Source organism: Etheostoma spectabile, chromosome 10 (assembly GCF_008692095.1).
Source record: "Etheostoma spectabile isolate EspeVRDwgs_2016 chromosome 10, UIUC_Espe_1.0, whole genome shotgun sequence".
NCBI lineage: Eukaryota > Metazoa > Chordata > Actinopteri > Perciformes > Percidae > Etheostoma > Etheostoma spectabile.
In genome coordinates this window covers 22,032,316-22,051,999 of record NC_045742.1, presented here as the reverse complement: position 1 = coordinate 22,051,999, position 19,684 = coordinate 22,032,316, and the positions used below count along the sequence as shown (strand labels likewise).

The 19,684-nt window shown below is 38.8% G+C and overlaps 1 protein-coding gene across 1 annotated transcript in view; it reads right to left on the bottom strand.

The window, feature by feature from the left end:
- Positions 1-19,684, bottom strand: part of ctnna1 (catenin (cadherin-associated protein), alpha 1) — a 93,108-nt gene that overhangs the window by 35,782 nt on the left and 37,642 nt on the right. The window contains exons 8-12 of the mRNA XM_032528667.1: positions 15,085-15,165; positions 14,690-14,842; positions 8,929-9,021; positions 7,184-7,340; positions 6,363-6,563 (exon numbers count right to left, since the gene is read on the bottom strand). Of these exons, the coding sequence (XP_032384558.1) occupies positions 6,363-6,563; positions 7,184-7,340; positions 8,929-9,021; positions 14,690-14,842; positions 15,085-15,165 (685 nt within the window). The remainder of the gene's footprint in view (positions 1-6,362; positions 6,564-7,183; positions 7,341-8,928; positions 9,022-14,689; positions 14,843-15,084; positions 15,166-19,684) is intronic.

Genomic DNA, 19,684 nt, shown 5'->3' with positions numbered 1-19,684 from the left:
ACGGACTATAAGTTATTTGCCTCAGTTATGGCCAAAAGGATAGAAAACATTGTCTCTGAAATGATGGACCCAGACCAAACTGTCCGGGAAAGACAAACAGGACAATATTCGACGCACACTCCATGTGGTAGACTATGTGATCAAGGAAAATATTAGTGCAACACAGATCAGTTTCGATGCAGAGAAAGAATTTGATTCAGTTGGATGGGGCTACCTTTACCTAGTACTACAGCGTTTTGGCTTTAATGAAAAATCTGTTCGGTGCATTAGATCACTCTATTCAAACCCCACTGCTAGGATAAGAATCAATGGCCACCTAACTCAGTCCATCAAGCCTTTAGCTCAGGCAATAAGGGAAGACCCACAGATTAAAGGGATTTCAATTGGAGAGAATGAATACAAGATAAGTCTGTTTGCAGACGATATATTGGTCACTTTGACTGAGTTACAGAGAAGTGCACCTGAATTTATGTCCCTTTTGAGATTGTTTGGCTCCTATTCGAGGTATAAATTGAATACACATAAGACACAGATACTCTTATACAATTTCACTCCGAATACTGACTTGAAAGGCAGATTTAATTTTAAATGGGACACCCCTGCTTTCAAATATCTGGGAGTCTGGATCCCAAAAGACATCACTAAAATATATAAAACAACTTATGATCCAGTTATTAAGACAATCAGGACAGATTTAGAAAGATCGACTGTACTGCCCCTAGACATGTCTAATAGAATCAAAACAATAAAAATGAATGTCCTTCCCCGGCTTCTGTACTTATTCCACTCACTCCCTGTAGAGGTACCCTAGGATTTTATGGAAGGGAATAGAATGGTATCAAGATTTTTCTGGAACAGTAAGATGCCATCTTGAGAAACATGCCAAGATTTTGAAATGAGTTTCATATGACTCAGAGTTTATACCATCGGGTCTAGATATGCAATTCAGGCAGTGGGCATGCAATGGTATTACAGCCTACTGCACTATAGCTGATAATGCCTACAGCAGTGATCATCAACTGGCGGCCCGCGGGCCGAATGCGGCCCGCCAAGCCGTTCGATCCGGCCCGCGACTGATTCCAAAATTGTGAGGATCAAAGAGAAAATATGTAGGCCTATTCTACACTATTAAAGCAACTAAAGGTAGCAACAACTGAGTCTCTTCTCAGTAATCACCACCATGTATGACTCTATTTAGGCTACACCCCAAAATCAAACTACTCTCTTTTGATCAGTTAAAGTTCGAGTAATAATGCCACTTGCGTGGGAGTAGGCAGATTTCATTGCGGCGATTTTTCTCTGACGCGCCTCTGACTGCTCAGGATATGAAATCTTAAAATTTGAATGTTTAGTGTGGTGGTGACGGCGCAGATTGTATTCTTTTGCAACAGCAACAGTTTCGTTGCAAATTAGGCATACTGGTGAGGCATTCCGGAAGGTTGGCATGATAAATGCGTACTTTTCAGTCCAGTCATCATTGAAGGACCTGTTTTCAATATCAACTTTGCGTTTCATAGCCTTTGAGAGTGCCATTTTACCTCTGTTAAGAGACCCTTTCCTGTCACTTCCTCGGTGTTTGTTTTTCAAGTGCTCTATAAGTAAAATTGACTTAATTGAGTTGAGGCAAAATATCTATCACCCCTGGTGGTTGTCTGTGGTATAGGTGATAGGAACCTGACTCATAAAGTGCCTTCAGTTTTGTAATGAAATGGAAAAAGTATTAACAATAAACATCAATCATAATTTTTTATTTAATTTTTATTTAAGGGTCCGGCCCCCAAAGAGACTGTTAATGTTAAAAACAACAGACAAAGCCAGAAATCTTGGTGTAGTCATGGACTCAGACCTGAACTTTAACAGCCACATTAAGACAATTACAAAGTCAGCCTACTATCACCTTAAGAATATATCAAGGGTTAAAGGACTTATGTGTCAACAGGATTTGGAAAAACTTGTCCATGCCTTTATCTTCAGTAGACTTGACTACTGTAATGGGGTCTTTACAGGTCTCCTTAAAAAAATCAATCAGACAGCTGCAGCTGATTCAGAACGCTGCTGCTCGAGTCCTCACTAAGACCAAGAGACTGGATCACATCACTCCAGTTCTGAAGTCTTTACACTGGAATCCTGTGTCTCAAAGAATTGATTTCAAAGTACTCTTGCTAGTTTATAAATCCCTTAACGGTTTAGGTCCAAAATACATTTCTGATCTGCTACTACACTATGACCCCCCCAGACCTCTCAGGTCATCTGGGACAGGTCTACTTTCTGTCCCCAGAGTCAGAACTAAACAGGGGGAAGCAGCTTTCAGTTTCTATGCTCCTCATATCTGGGATAAACTCCCAGAAACCTGTAGATCCGCTGCTACTCTCAGTTCTTTTAAATCAAGGTTGAAGACCTTTCTTTTTGATGCTGCCTTTCTTTAAATTAATGCTCATTTCTTTAAATTTCTTATGCTGCACTGTAACTTTTATTCTTGTGTTTTATGTGTCCTAATGTTTCTATTTTGTTGTTAACTGTCTATTCATGTGTTTTACCGGTTTTTAATGCTTATGATTTTTAACTGTTTGTACTTGTGTTTTATCTGTTTAACTGATTTTGTGTAAAGCACTTTGAATTGCCCTGTTGCTGAAATGTGCTCTACAAATAAAGCTGCCCTGCCTTACCTTCTCTGTCTTACCCCTTACCCTAGCTTTTGCGCGTTCACGCAGGACCTAGTGCTGCCCCAATACCTTTTACGACCGAGGGGAAGGGGATTGACCAAGGGGTGTATACTCTAGGAACCGAGTGTGGACGCGACCTCACTTGAAAACACACAATCAGTGTGTGGCTGCTGCATCGACCAGAGAGACACATAAATGTAAGTACTTTCGGCTTAAATAATTGATTTAAAAGTTACAACAGTCTTGTTTTGTGGTCTATACAGTCCTGTGCATATATACTTGCAACCATGTTCCGAACTGAAACTTTTGAAAAATCGCTAGCTTGGAATGCTAACGCTAGTAGCTAACTCTAATCGTTAATTTGCACAACAGTCCCACATTTCTCTGCCTTGAATGGATCGTATACATCACATAGATTATATATATATATATATATATATATTTTAATGGCCTATGATACATCGCTATGTGCTTTACATATACCGTCCTGTATCACACAGGAGGACACAGCAGCTGTTCCACTTTGGGGCTGAAAACGCAGACGTTTCCTAATTCATGTGTTCATGTTGTACCCATTCATATTGCATTGGTACTGTATTATTGTAATAATTTGTAATTAATTCCTGTTCATTGTTCATGCACTTGTATATTGTTGTTGGTTTTGATATGGGACACTGATGAAATGTGAGGGGGGGGGGGTTACTGGCCAACATGCATCAGACTGGTCTGGAGTATCAGAACAGATGTAGTTAATTTGTTTGCTTGTGGTCTTGTGTGTATTTTTTTAGTTTTACACATATTAGTGCCTTTTTATGTGTGTGACATGTTAGCTATGGTTCTAATAGTTGATAATGGTTCTGTAACATAATTTTATGAAACGTTTTTGCCTGTTATGTTCAATTTATAAGCAATAAAACAGATTTTTGTCAACAAAATGTTTTTCTGAACATCAATGACATTAAAACGGTGATAACTGAAACCTATATACAACACACCATGTATACAGGGTGTATATGTATGTGCACATGATACATATGTATACACATTTGGTTTGAAAACAGACTTAAGTACTACACAGATAAGAACATCTGCCTCTGCACCACCAAAGTAAACCTAAAATAACTATAAAATATATAAATACATATAATAATAATAAATTTAATTTGTAATGCACTTTATATTTGCAAAAATCTCAAAGTGCTACATGGTAAAAAAGTAAGTGATAAAATAAAACACATGGAGAGCATGAAAATAATAAATATAAAATAAACAAAAACAATGTAGAAAAGGGCAAGAGATCAGTCAAAAGCTCTCCATCACATATGACACCGTTGTCCAAACCCACACAATCAACAGACAGAGCCAGCATCTTGGAAGTTTGTGATCAATACTGTCCGGTGATGTCACCAAGTGGTGTCCCATTTCATAGGGGTAAGGGGTAGGGGTAAGACAGAGACATGGGATTCAGCCATAGTCTCTCAAACTTAAAGTTGTTGCCCAGTTACACGTACAAATACTTGCCTATATTTGTCACACAGATGACAGTGCATGTCAGAGTAGAAATTCTCCATTCAATAGTGACTCTGTTGAGTGGAACTTGACTCACTTTATTGTGGAGTCGATATGAGAAAATCTGACAAAAAGTCTCTCAACACTCTGTCTCCAGAGCTCACCCACAGAAAAAATCCTGCTTGAGCTACAGCCTGCATTTCCTGATTTTTAATGGGCACACTATCAAGAGGATCAAGCCATTTCCAAATCTGACAACCAACAAATCATTCTGCCATCTTCTTAACTTGCTAGTGATGAAAGCTAACACAGCTCACACATAAAGGCTGATAATGATACAGCACAGAATATGGACAAAACAACTTCTATAACATAACGTGGGTTAAGATATTCAGGGCTATCTGACAACGGAACAGTGCCGGCTGTGCAGATAGTAGTGTCAGTTGAGTCGGAGATGGATGGATCTCACAATGCAACATTCATAATAAATACACGAGGGCCTCAACTTTACTGAACAGAAAATTGCACTTTCCAAGCCAATTCTGGAGATCTCTGAAAAGGAGGGTTGGGAATGTTCAACCATGCCTGCCTTACTTAGACTATTAGGATAGAACAGGTAGGAATGTTTGACCTTCTTTCTCATCACACTGAGTCAAAACACGGTATCCTTGAGGGCCCATTGTATTCTAGTTTCATATACATAGTTACATCAATATAAAGCATAGTATCCCCTAGGGCTGCAAAATTAATCGAATTTTAATCGCGATCACGATTTTGACTTCCCACGATGAAATTTGCGTTATCAAGCGATTATTTTTTTTAAAGCGTCATTTCATAGAACGCCCCGGTTTTTTTGCATAGCCCATCTACCTCTCGGTTAACCTGTCTGCTCATGTGCCAGCCAGTTGTCCCTGCACCACGCAGCTTAGTTTCTAGATGTAGACAGTCCCAGAGGACAGAGTAACAGGAGGACTCAACTCAGATAGCAGTCGGTCATACGTCGGTTACAAGGTTTACCAGTTTGCCAGTAAACGCAACATTTGTCCTGTCTGTTGTTTTTCAGACAACAGCAGTGACCAGTGCTAGTCGGTGCTAGTAACGTCTGTTAGCTGTTAACTCCTCTAAGACGCACCGCTAATGTCCTTGCACCCGCTGCAATGTTGTTATATGGTGGTTTAATTTTGCGTACATGACCCATTTCTTCTGTAAAGCCGTGCCTGTGTGGGATCTCTCCTCTCTCTACTCTTACTGTCCGCGCACGGGCACACAGCGGCGGTCCACACTTCTGACATTTGTCTACAGTTTTAATTTTTTATTAACACAGCTGTATATTGTTAAGTATGAGGGGCAAACCTGTGTTTGTACCAGTGTTTCCGTGATAACTCTGCTATCGCGGCCGCCACAGCGAAGAACGCAGAAGAAGTTATTGAATGCAACTAACTTCAGTTGGTAGAGTAACAGCGTGAGACGGAGCTGCTGGACCTGGACCTGGACCAGAGAGATGACCCATGGCCAGAATATTATAGTTCATAAAAATGCAGCGCAGTGAAGATACAGACATTTCATACACACGACATGTGTATCCGCCGTTCGACCCGTGCTGGACCCGTTCATAATGATCAGCCGTCTCTCTGTGAGTACGTCCATCACACTCCCTCTCGCAGTTATAAATAGCCTACATGACAATAAAATTTGTTTTGGCTAAAATCAACAAATAATCGTGAGAATAATCGCGATCAAAATAATCGGGATTATCATTTTGGCCGTAATTGTGCAGCCCAAGCATCCCCTTATAATGCATCTATAAACTTTCTCGTGAATTCACATTTAAAACAAAAACTAATTTTGACTAAGGCAAAAACTGCTACAATAATTCAAAAGCAAGATAATTAATCCTGTGGGCCTAAATCGGTCTGTGTCTGTGGCATACAGTATACACAGGAGAAACGTTTTCTGGCGTTAAAACCTAAGTTTTGAAAATGAATACATCACCACATGTCACCAACATCAATGTAGCACCTTCCCCTAATCACACAAACATAGCCTGTAACTGTGAGATTGCAAAATTAAAAGTTTTTCCTGTTTACAGACACTGTTACAATGACATTTTTTAGTGTATTTGAATGCAATCTTTTGGCAGAAATAAACCAATTTTCTTTGGCAAGTTACATAAATTAGTTTTTGTGGTACCTGTGTCAGTAAGGAGCTTGGTGGCCTCCAAGACTTTCTCTGTGTAGATTCCAGGTTCATAGTTGTCCATTTCAGAAGTGACCACATGGACGACTCTGGCAGCACGGCCTCGAATAGCCCCAGCAGTGCGATCCAAACCATCAACATCTTTCTCCTGCAGAGCGATGACACACTTATTCACATCCTCCAGGATGTGGTTCTCTGGGGACATAAAAAAGTGTTGCGGTTAGTGATGTGCATACTTTGTGTTACTCAAACACTTCAATCCAAATATGCCATAATCCTGACTGGATGCAAAGAGGTTGTGAGGTTAGAAAGATGAACAATGTTTATAGAAGTAATTCTAAGGCTGAAGACAAATCAGACTCAGACTGCTTATTAATGGGGAGCCTGTAAAAGGCAAATATCCACTGTGTAAATTACAGTCCGCCCTTGGCTGGAGGTGAGAGAAGTCTCTCTGCTTAATGCTTAACTCTAAGGGTATGTCCGACAAACCCTTTGTGTGCTTTAACACACGTGACAGGATGTCAATTTCAGACGTAGTGCTGCTGATGCTTCAGGGCTTTCCTCTGTAGAGCCCAATCAGCCACTGTATGTATGGCTCTCATCAGAAAAGACTAATACCACTGATACTTTACAGTTATTTACCTCCTCTTAAGAACGGTCTCAAGTGCTTCGTGCAACTCTATCTTATTACCAATCAGCAGTGCACTTTCTGTTTTTACATTTGAAGAAAAAAGTCACAAAAATCAATGGGCTAACGGTATGAAACATTTATTGTTTCCCTATATGGCTAAGACATGCAAATAAGTACCACTCACCAGACACACAAAGGAAGTCATCAATGGATGTTATGTCATCAACAGCATCGGTGAGGATGCGGACCTGCTTCTCCCACTGCTCCTTGAACAACTCCATATTGTCCTGGGCCACTTTACTGTTGGGCTTGGCAGCAAGGGCTAACGCTGCATTAATCACCTGTAATCACCCAATTACAGCCATTAAAGCTCCATTACAACATAGCTCTCAGTCACAACATTAGCATAGGTTGATTGCGCAAAGCCCCCCACTCTCCCACCCCAATGTTGCGACTGCAGCATGAAGCCAATTTATTCCTGGAGTGATTATAGACACAGTGTTTTTAAAAGATTGAATGAAACAAAACTAAAGATGCTTGTTTTTGGGAAAGAAACATCTGTGAATATCAAAGCTCAGGATAAATGGGAGTCAGATGAGATTAAAAGGAGCAGTGGCAGATAGTGGTGCGAGCTGGGAAGACTAAGGTACACATCAGGGACTGGTAGTTAAAATGGTAAGGGGGATACAAAAAAAAAGGCTTGATGGCGGACACGGACATGAACAACAAGACTTGAGGTATGGATGTTTTAGGTTTCTTCTTACGCTACCCAATTTGTCCCCCATATCCACTAAAATATGTTTGAAATTAAAACCCCAGTGTTGGATGCACAAAGCACCCCATAAATTTGTAGTTTTGGTAAGAAAATTATGTAGCTAAGCTTTTGAGAAGGAAGGGTGGGAGATGTACAACTACAGACCCAATGTTGTCCAACAGAAGTAAGGTTGAGGGCACAGAAAGTGAGTCAATCAATTCGCTCAAAAGCACACCAAAACATTGTCACTGTAAATGACCACATAAAAAACCCTTTTAAGTCTTTCAACTGTACCATTCTTATTTCATGTTTAAAAAAATAAAATCTAAATCACTTGTTTCCCAGTTTAACAAACGTAAACAGAGCGCCCTAATTTAATACATAATATAAATGGCTTATAGAGAGATGTTACCAGTCAGTATTGTACTGCCCTTTGGTGTACAGAACCTCTTAATATCAGTATGAGGGTGGTAAACAGGTTGCATAGGGGCAAATTTCTACCACGCCAGCACAGAGACCTAAAATGTAGTCGTGTTACATTTGGCTTGGTTGTAGTATTTGTATTTGGTTGTTCCAATTAAACAACAAAAATCACCCTTGGGTGTTAATGTCCTTGTTGCTGCACTGGCAACTCATGCTACCTTTTGTTTGGCATGTTTGTGGCATGTTTTCCATATTCTATGTAATTGTATTGTTGTTCAAATGAATACACTGTGGGTGGAAGGCCAAAACACCCACACAGTTCTGTGTCCATTTCATTCCACCACCGTTTTAGCACAAATGCGGATCACAGCATGAAAGAATTTAGACTACCACCCTGATTCAAAAGATTAACAAGAAAGCTAGCTCTAATATTTGATAATGCTGACACTAACCAAATTAAGGTGTGTACGTGGCAACTACAAAAAAAGTAATTTTGTCCTGTCATAAAATCCTTAACTGCATGTGAGTAGTTAAAATCTTTGTGTCAAAATCATGATTTTAATGAAAAAAAGAAAGAAAAGAAATTAGCGCTGCAATTTTACTTACATTCTGAAATTAGATTAGCCACTATGTGTATGAACCATATTGATATATATTGGCAATTCCTAGTGCTTGTATTAATACACAATGTGGAAGCCTCTCAAAGAGGTGCACAATCAATGAACAGAGTTGGGGGCAAAACAACCAGGAACCTGGGGGCAAAGAGTTTCCAGTTGAGATGCTGCCATGCGGACCAGCTTCACACCCTCTTCATTGTTGGAGATGGAACATGCCAGGTTGGCCACCTAAACAGAAGAACACACACATCTTCTTTTTTAGCCACAGACAGGGACTCTGACAGTCTTATTTTGAAAGAAACAAAAAAAAAAGCATACAGTAATTAAACTTAAAGAATCCCTAACCCATGCTACCATAATGAGTGTATCTATCAGAAAGGGAGCAGCTCTGCAATACAACCAATCCCTGTGGAATACAAACCCACTGCTGAGGATTAATTTATAAAGCTGCTAAAATTATACAATATGATAGCACAGAGGGGGAAAGGGAAGCAGGACAGAAAACAAAAGCTAAGCTGTTGAATGAATAGATAAAATACAAAAATAGTAAATTCCTCCAAATGTTAAAGCAAGTTGTAGCTGGTGACTCAAAAGACGTGGTTATTTTGTGACTAAATCACAAGGCTGCCAGATTGCCATTACACTCTTGGATCAGAGAGGCAAATATTCCTGACACTTTCAAAAATGAGAACTGGAGTGCTGAGCTAAGCAAGTCTTCCTTGTGGCTGCCAACATTTATGGTTGCGGAGTATATTTTCTTGTATTGACCAACAAATCATGCTCTCGCACAATCATTTCTAAATATTCTTGCCTCTTCCAGAGTAACATTATGCATCTACTCATAGTCACAAAAAAATAGGTCAGAGACTTTGAAGATTCCCATTTGTTGGTTGGGATGTGCTGGCAACAATGCTGAAACAGAATGCCTAGGATGTAAGGAAGTGTGCCAAAGTGGGATTATCCAATGGACAGAAAATGTGCTGAAACATAATCAATTACAAAGCCAAAAAACAACTCTTGATTGCACTACAGCACAACAAGGACTGAAGTCTTATTTTTGTAGTTTCTGCCATCAATCCGTTATATTTTACTCAACAATTGAATGACTGAGATCTGGGTCACAGAACAACGTAAGCAATGAGACTATCACATGGGTTGTAAGGAGAACCATACTTTTACCATAACACTATAAAACTGCAAGTCAGTTATGATCATACACTGCATCTAAGCACTACATGCATTTTCAACTAGCTACTGTACACTGGATAGAACTAAGCTAAGGCACAGAGTAGCATTTGATCAAATTAATGTTTATAATACACAACATGGGTATTGAATTTAATATTTGTAATGTTTTCTCTAGAAAATAAGAAAGGAAAATGTTTATTTTTAACCTGTGTAATCTACTGATTGCTCATGTTTTCCCTAATGAACTCTACTGCGGTCTGGGAACTCCAAATTTAAGCTGGTAGATAAAATGCTATTATAAAATGATATAAATGCGGGGCGAATCTACAACAATAAGAATCAAGTTGTAAAAATATTGCATTTCCATTTAAGCAGTGGTGGTGGAATGCATCGCCGGCTGCAAGACTGGCAGAGTACTTGAGTGAAAGATACTCTCCTCTTCCTCCTCAGTCGCTTCAATTCTAAAAGAAGATGCCACCACCTCAAAATTCCTGAGCAATTTTGCTGATGAGCACTTATTCCATTGCACTGGCGAAGCACTGAAACATTGATATAAACACATCCCTACATCACAGTGCAAACACATGCAGGGACAACAGGGGGAACATTCAGTAACCCGAGAGGAGGGGTGAGAGTGGTTGCATAAAGAAAAACTGGCACTTTATGAAGAGACCTGCATTTTCACTTTGATGATCTTTCACATCAGCTTTCTCTTACCCTCACCATGATACCACTGGGAAAGCAGCCATTTCAGCACAAAGGGACTGTGGGGGAAGCCGAACAAGAAAATTCTAACCTTAAGTCAAGTAATGCTTTTTCACTTGCTTTGCTGTAACCATACCATTTTAAATGTCAGGACAATCCTATAAACTTTCTCCTTCCTTATGGTGTACTGTTTTTACCGCACCATCTCTTCATCCCACTGGCTTAGTAGAAATGCTATGCGTGAGAGTCCATGTATAAAATTATGGATATTATGTAGGTTTTAGAAAGATGATATAACAATGTACATAACATATGTACCACTACCATCTCATTATTCCAATTTAATACAATAAAACAAGGAGCAATGAATTACTGGGTGTCACGAAAATAATATGTATACATGTTAATGAGCAGACTTTGAAAAGCTGAGAAAATGCAGAGAGAAAGCTGACGTATAGCCAAACAGGGTTATATTCCCCCTTGCTGCTAGGAGAGGAGAGAGGACAGGAGGAGAGGAGGGTGAGAGAGAAGGTGGTGTTTTGGAAGCCAAATATGCAATGTCATCAATGTATTAATAAAATCAGGGGTAAACATTTGTAGCTGTATTTCTTTTTTTAGTAGCTCCCTAAATAAAAAGGTTGGAAACTTAAGTTTAGTCATGCTCATAAACTGACAAATTTATTTCTAATTTTTAACTAATAAAATCTCTTCCATTATCCAATTAATGAAGACAAGGGATTAAACTTTAGACATTGAGTTATGTATTATACATCTGAACAAAGAAATGTAAAGACATAAGCCTATTTTTCTGATAAATGAATTAAAAAACAAGCTTTTAGAAATCCAGAGGGTTCTGGCAATTTTCACTGCTGATTACGCTATTCCATTGGATCACTGGTCACACCTCAATGGAGGAATCTCTGCATCTTGACTTGTCATGTTGCAAATCTCTATGACTTATAGTAGCTTTTCACTCCAAAGCCCGTAATCAAAACAGAATGTGCACTCAAAATAAACATTAACTTATTTAAATAACGTAAACTAACCCCCTATCTAATGTCAGTACCATCCCTTTCCATGGTTGAGAGCCTCAAAGAAGACCTTACATGAGGACATTACATATGCTGTATATATTTAGCTGATTTTCAAAGCTACATTCTTTCTCTGTTAACTCAGTGCTAAAATCTCCACATCATTCCTGAGCACCCTGGAAGCTTTAAGAACATGGCCATGAGGCAAGGACACTAAGCTCAGTCTATTTTTCACCCTGCTCTTAAGATGATGAATTTTACTGCTTAAAAATGCATACTATCATGGGACAAAAACCACTAAACCATTGGATTTGGCAACAAATAGCAATATGAAACATTTATTGCCATGGTTTCTTTCAAGTTGCGACTGCATTTGAACACAGTCTAATAACATTAGGAACAAAGTGAATAGATTATGAATGCAATGTAGAACATTTCAGCCCAACTCTCAAGAGCAAAGGGCTACAGTGGTGGCAAAGACTGTTGTAAGGTCAAATAACCTTTATTTAATTAATTTAGAGATTTATACCCCTGTCACAACAAGGGCTCAACCAGGGTTGACTGTGTTTAAAAGGGTTAATCCGTGCTGAACAACTCGTCTTCTCGACCCAAGTCAAGAGGTGAGTCGGACGTTGGTAGATTTCAATTCACCATTGCTCAACCAGGGTTGCTGACTCAATCTGCGTGTGTGCGTGCGTGCGCGTGTGTGTGTGCGTGTGTGTTGTTGCGCGCATTTCCACTCTCGCAAAAGCATGATGTTTTGACAAACGAGTAGAGGAGTTGTTTAAAACGAAAATTTCAAATGAATGTGGGTCAATCATAATGTTGCTTTCAAATAAGTGTGTGAACTAATGGAGCATTTGGCCTAAGGCGGCCTACATATGCACAACTCGTGTCATAGAAACAAAGCCTGAGATTGGTGGCACTTGCTGTTCTTGCCTCTGAATAAGGGACATATTGCATTTAGAAAAAAATATTTCTTAACTGATGAAGAATGACTATGCTGCAAATGCCATGCAAAACGTTACAGCTCGCTGTGGACATTGAAGCTCCATTCATTTACATCTAAAGTTTTTACGACTGGCGGGGAAAAAAGCAAAAAACTTCAGACACTCAGGAATTGCTGTAAATTGAATTATAATGTAGACTTTTTTTTCATAATGGAAAAACAAAAAATGCAAGTCGAGTCGAGCAAGTACCATGTAATGGAAAAACGACTGCGGCTGTATTTCTAGACTGACATTTGAGGATACGTGCACTGTATTAAAGACAGACATTTAGTTATTTACACTGTGTTCTGCCGTTATTTAATGCTAGGGTATTTGATGCTTTCCTGTATTCCATGGAGTTGGGCCATCTCATCCTCATGTGCTCCGTAGTTGACAATGTGAAAGTGTTAATTTTTTCATTTAAGATTTGATTTTTCATTTAGGATCTTCATGATAACGAGGATGATCTGTAGAGAAGCGTGTGTGAGGCATTAATACTTACAAGAATATTACGAGTAATCATTATTCCCACATTTACTTTCTGCAGTCTGACTTCAGTTCACCACTTCACCATCTGTGTCGTCAATTCCCATCGTCTCCAAAATGTGCGTAAGCATGGGTCAGAGTTTGGGTGGAGGACCGCACTTTCTCCCATCAAGTTTGTTTGTTCATGAATCCCAACTTTTGCGTGGGAAGTGCTGACGCACACTTTCAGCCCGTTTCGTGCTTACGCTACGTTGATAAATGAGATCCCTGGAGAATGGCCAGGGAATAAAATATTTTGGCTTAAGGAGATGATAGTGAAAATTATCACCATCAACTACTTAGGGATGTAACGATTAACGGTGTAACGGTAAACCACGATAAAAATGTTGACGATAACAATTACCGCTTTCATTTAAAATATCATTATCACGGTGGATTACCACGGTGTGGAAACCGTGTGCTTAATCCCTCCCTGCTTCACCCGAGTCTGCTGAAGATGACGAACAAAAACAAGTACATAATTAGTGGTGTTTCTTGAATTTGTTTACATAGTGTTCTGTATGTCTTAGCTTGAATGTTTGGATTTGTAAAATTTAAATCTGCACTACTGAAAATGTTCCTGACAAATAAGCTGTTTACATGCTGAACCCTTGTTCCTTTGATGTTAAAGTTGCACTTTTGATAAGGTTTTGACTATATTTTTGTAATATAATAAACACTTTTATAAAATTGAAGGAACCCACTACTGAGGATCACTCATGTTTCTGTTAGTGTGTTGCCACACCAACACTTTCCTTGCCTTCTCCCTTGCATATGTATTCTTGTTGCTATGTATAAAGCACTGAAGACATAAAAATCCCAGTCATTTCCAAATCACGAATCTCTTTTAAGACGAAAGACCAACCACAGAGAGGGGTACAAAGCAGGACACACTAGGCCCCTTTTATGATATTTACCCTGTGAGTATCACTATAGCACACATGTGGAGTTAGCCAATAAGAAGCAGAACATCAATCTGTTGCGGCAAGGACAACAGTTTCCCAGAGGTAGCACTTATCCTTCAGCTGTGGTTGTTTCAGTCCTTTGGTTCTGCTTAAAATTTTGATCTGTTGCTATAACCACACACAAATGTTCTGCTTGTCTGCTCACTATCACATCACAGTATCAGAGTCCGTATCACCTTCTATTTACAGCTAAACACAGAAAAAAAAACAACAACAACAAGAAAATGTTTATGCATTTGTTTTCATTAAGAAAAAAAAATCCCAGATTATAATTTTCTGAGGCGCTGTAAACCTAAAGTTGTATCCCAACTTCAGAACAGAGTTACAGAAGATAAAACAGAGAAAACAGAGAAGCTGAATGTTAAGAATGATGTTTACTATAAACTAAGCTAAAATGTCATTAACCGATGGGATGGACAGTAACAATATAAATGTTCTGTATATGGGTCACATGAAGTTTTGACTAAAATATAATTTAAAAAACCTACATTACCTCGATAAGCTTGTTGGCGTGCTCACGGAACACCTGTGCATATTCCTTGACTTCTTTCTCATTGCCATTCTTGGCAGCTTCAATCAAGACTAGGAGGGGAACGTTGGTCTCCAGGAAAGAGTCAGAGACATGGTCCATCACAGCTTTACGCAGCTGTGAAGTAAGAAAAGAAGAAAGAAAATAGGTTAAAATAATAGATCCCCTGTGCATATGCACTGACATCTTCAGTACAGATTGCTGACCCGACTACATAGTACACTTTACTTCCATAGTCAAGACAGACACCAGTTGCCTAAGAGGATAGCTTGATGCAATTAAAAGCAGCGCAGTGAGCAGGCTATGTGCAAGATTAAAACCCAATGGAAAAAAAAAATTCAAGATGGAAAAAAAGAAACCTGTCTGCGAAGGTCTCTGGTCTTCTTTGTCATCCTGTCGATGGCTGTGTTCAGAGCATCACTCCTGTCCTTCCTTCCAGCCTGCAAAAATGAACAAAGGAGAGGATTTAATGAGTAGCATGGTGCAGTGACAACCAGGGTTCGAATTACGTGGGAGCCAGTGGGAGCTGAGCTCCCGTAGCGAGACGATGAGCTCCCACGAAAGCAGTAAAATCATACACCTGTGGGGGTCTCAAAAAATTAGCAGCATTACTTAAAATCACAAATAAAGCACTTTTTCCTTCAATATATCGAGACATATTTATGTTAATAAAACAGCCTAAAAGTGTTGTCCAAAAGAACGCGTTAGGCCTATGCGACAGCTAGGCGCATGTCGTGATTGCAGCATGGTTGTTTATGTACCTCACCACCAAGCCACCGGGTTTGACGAGGATTTAACGACAATGAAAGACTCTCCCTTATATTAGAGACGGGACACATCTCTGTTTAATACAAGCCGTTTTATTGAGGTGCTCTCTGTCATAGAAGGCCGAGAGGACAAAACTGAAATGAAATGGCCATAACCAGGGGATAGCTCAAAAGGAGTCGTTCTCACCGAAGTGCAGTGACTATGTTGAAGCCAATAGATCAACACTTTTGGCCCAAAGAGAGAACAGAACTAGTTCTCTTTGGAGAGCGTGAGTTTGAGACAATTGCTAAACTTCTCGGAGAGTCCACTACTGAAACAGTCAGTGAGTTCAGAGACACTAAAACCAAAAACACAGTTGTCCCGACCTCTGCAGAGTGCGAGAGAGGATTTTCTACATGCAATGACACAGACTGTTGTTCGTGGACTTAAATGGGCCTCCCCTCGACAAATTTGATCCTGCACCATTCATCCAATCGTGGACAAAGACCAGACATTGGACGTCAGCATCATGCGCCGCAGGCCAGGACCACGACCACAGCCTGCTTAAATCAGATCATTTTAGTCCACTTTCTCTGCATAGTTGTAATTAATGGCTTTTACTGTTTAATTGGCTATTGCATTCTCCCGTGTAAGATTTAGATTATACTGGAAAATAACACATACTAAATGTTCAGCCACAATTGAGAAAGGTTTAGTTTTTTTCATTCTGTCTACGACAAAGTCCAATCATTTTCATTGAATAAGACATGTACATATCTAAATATTAAAAATGAATAGCCTTATTGTAAACACGTAAGACATTTCAGCTATCAAGTTTAATATCAATTTCATGACATATTTAAACCCTAATTAATTTCATATTTGAATATTAATTTAAATATAGTCCTTAGAGGAAAAAAAGATTGCTCTTATCTAAGGGAAGATGTTCTAAAATTTGGTTTGTATGATCCTGTTCTTGACAGTATGAGTGCGTTAAGTGGAATTATCCTCCTTTTCGCATTATTTCACCATGCATGGGGGTGTTATTGGTCAAGTTATACATCGGTTGCTGCTTGTTGTAAAGTAAAAGTGAATTAAATACCAAAGGAAACCACTTAGAATAGCCCATTATTTGGCATGAAGACAACAAAGTCATACCATCAGTAGCAACAGGGTAATATAAGGTGGTTTGTTATTATCGCCATTTCTCTATTCCTCTATTAATAAACAAACTCATATGAATAAAGTGCAGTGTTTGGCTATTTATTTATTTATCTATCTACATACGCCGTGTCTGCTCATAGGCTACTTTGAAGAGACCCCCACAAAGATGAAATCATAATTTGAACCTTTGTGACAACTATTTTCCAATGCTCATATCACATACATTGTGATGACCCTAAAGAACTACAATTTGGGCTATTTATGAATGTTTTGGTTTGTTAAATAATCAATCCCATGAGGGACATACAACTAAAACTACTAAATAATTCATCCATTCATTTGTATGTAAAAAGTGCCAGTGTGAGGGAATAAAAGTGATCTTCACATTTTAGTGTAGCCATTGTTTTGCAGATACCCCAGCCTGATCCATTTGTGATCTTTTTATTTATTGCAACCCATTGTGGTAGACCAGCTGTCAAAGGCACCCCATTGCCCTCTGTTGTTCCTAACAGATTGCATTGCGAACAAACCATTGAGCACACAAACAAACAGTGACCAACAGTTTCAATTAATAATATATATATACACACACTCAATGCAGGCATCAGTAAAAGGCACAGCTGCTTTGGGTTAAAAAAACAGCTGATTTGCATCCATACAGTGCTATAATTCATGGGCACCACACCCTTTTAAGTGCTGCTGTCGCAAACTGCTATTAAATCTGAATTTTTATCCATGCAGGGATCAGAGGAGGCTATCCAAATCCTGTCCCAAGCCTACCTGCCACCACAGCTCTCTACATGGATATTGTACACCACATTGATAGATATATACTAGGGGTAAAACGGTTCACAAAAGCCATGGAAAGGTTCATATCACAGTTTTGGGGTTACGGTTTTCATTTCACTTTGATACAAAAAAAGTTAAGTGGCTAAGAACATAAGGAACGTAATCTTTGTCAATTCTAAACAAAACAAAAAGAAAAAAAATGGTTTTCTAATTCAAAAAATTCAGCAGCTTTTATATTTCTATACAAATACAGTGACATTATAGACTAAGTCCATCAACATAACGTGAAGCATAACCTTCACCACCACTAGACTTCTTTTTAACAGCAGTAGCCTGTAACATTAATTCTACATGGGCAGTTTGAGAAAGATTAAACGTTAGACATTAAATCATGTAAACATTGTCTAGTAAAAATACAAGTATGAGCATGGAAATGCTATAGTTCCTCTTTAATTATAACATAACAAAAACATACACTGTTTCCAAACCAACCCTATTCTGTTTATTCTACTTTCATTCTATGTTCCTCTGCAAAAAAATCCCATTCAGGATTTACGGTGTTGCTGCAATGTTGGCGAGAAGGATGAACCTGTCTTGCTTTACCTATGGATTGAATTGCCCTGCCTAAATCTGCATGGAGATCGGTTTAAATTCAGCAGGGAGAGGGACTTGTTCTTTCTTTGTTCCTTCACTTTACTTAAACCAAAGTTCAAAACCCCATGTATGTCTTCTTTAGTCTGTTGGCTGTTTAGGTAACCCATATTACAAAAAAGACAAACTAACACTAATAAAAACTAAAGTAAAACTAAGCATTTTCCAAAAATTAAAACTAAAACTAGCAAACCCGCTTTGAAAACTAATGACTCTTAAAACTATAAGTCGAAACGAAATTAAAATAAACTAATGAAAAATGCAAAACTATAATAACCTTGCAGCAGACCAAGACAGAATGACAACTGCACTCGGTTCGGTGCGCGCGCTGCTCTCTCCATCAACACTACACCGGGCCTCTTCTTTGTTAATAAATAAAACTCCGCTGTAAAAAGATTAATTGCTGTGGCAACACTGAGCACTAATAATGTAAAGTAACACTGAAAAAATATTCTAATCTATTCCCCACAGTTTTTTCTCATTTCGATGAGAAACATGTGTTGATTAAAAGGTTACAATTTAATATCCATGGCTGTGTAATGTTGCAACACCGTTGGCAGTAGTCACAGAGTTCAGCAATAGACAGCAAGTCAAAGTCCTAACTACTGGTCCCCACTGAAAGCCTGACAGAGATACATTCTGCAAACTGCTCAAACGAAATGTGGAAAATCTAAAACTTTCAGGAGGCTCTATCTATCTATCGAAAGAGAGACACTGGAGAATAATAAAATTAGAAGAACAGAAAAGGGCAACAGAGAACAGGCAAAGAACCAGTTGGACGCTTGGCTTTTCCTTCTGCTTATAATGCTCAAATCAACAGCAACATGAAAGCACTGATGGTGGCGGCTTTGACCTGCCCCATCCCCCACTGCCCTTTCCCCATTGGGGGGTTGTGGAAATAGTTAGCTCCAACAGCTAATCCCCTGTGATTTTGTGTAGAGCCCGACCGATAAAGGATTTTTAAGGCTTAACCAATATGAATATTTGGTTATTTAAAAATCAGATAGATAGATAGATAGATAGATAGATAGATAGATAGATATATTTTAAAAAACATACGCGTTACAAAAAATAAACAGATTTCCCTAACATTAGTCTGTAGTTAGTTATGAGTTCACACTAAAATATAATCAGTTTTACTGTCACAACAGAACAGAGGAACATCAAAATATATTAAAGTTATGATAAAATGTATAAAAATACAAACTTAAGATATGAAACTTAAAGTAATTTGAACAAAAACACATTAACAAAAACTAAAAAAATCTGTGTTGCCAACAGGGACGTTGTAGAGCACCCTCTGGTGGACAAACTATGCAACGGCAACACATTGACTTTTTTTATTCTCTAAATTTTCATTTATCAGAATAATTTATTTGTCATTATAAATGATTCTATATCTATCCATCTATCCATCTATCCATCGAGAGAGAGAGAGAGATCAGGAAATGCCCAATATCGGCCCGTCGATATAAATCGGTCGGGCTCTAATTTTGTGCTGGTTGGATGCAGTGCTGAGGTCGGGCTTTAGTCTGCTCTGCCCCTACTCTCTCAATCCTATTTCATTCACGCCTAGCCTATATTTCATTTCCACGCCAGAGGTTTCTA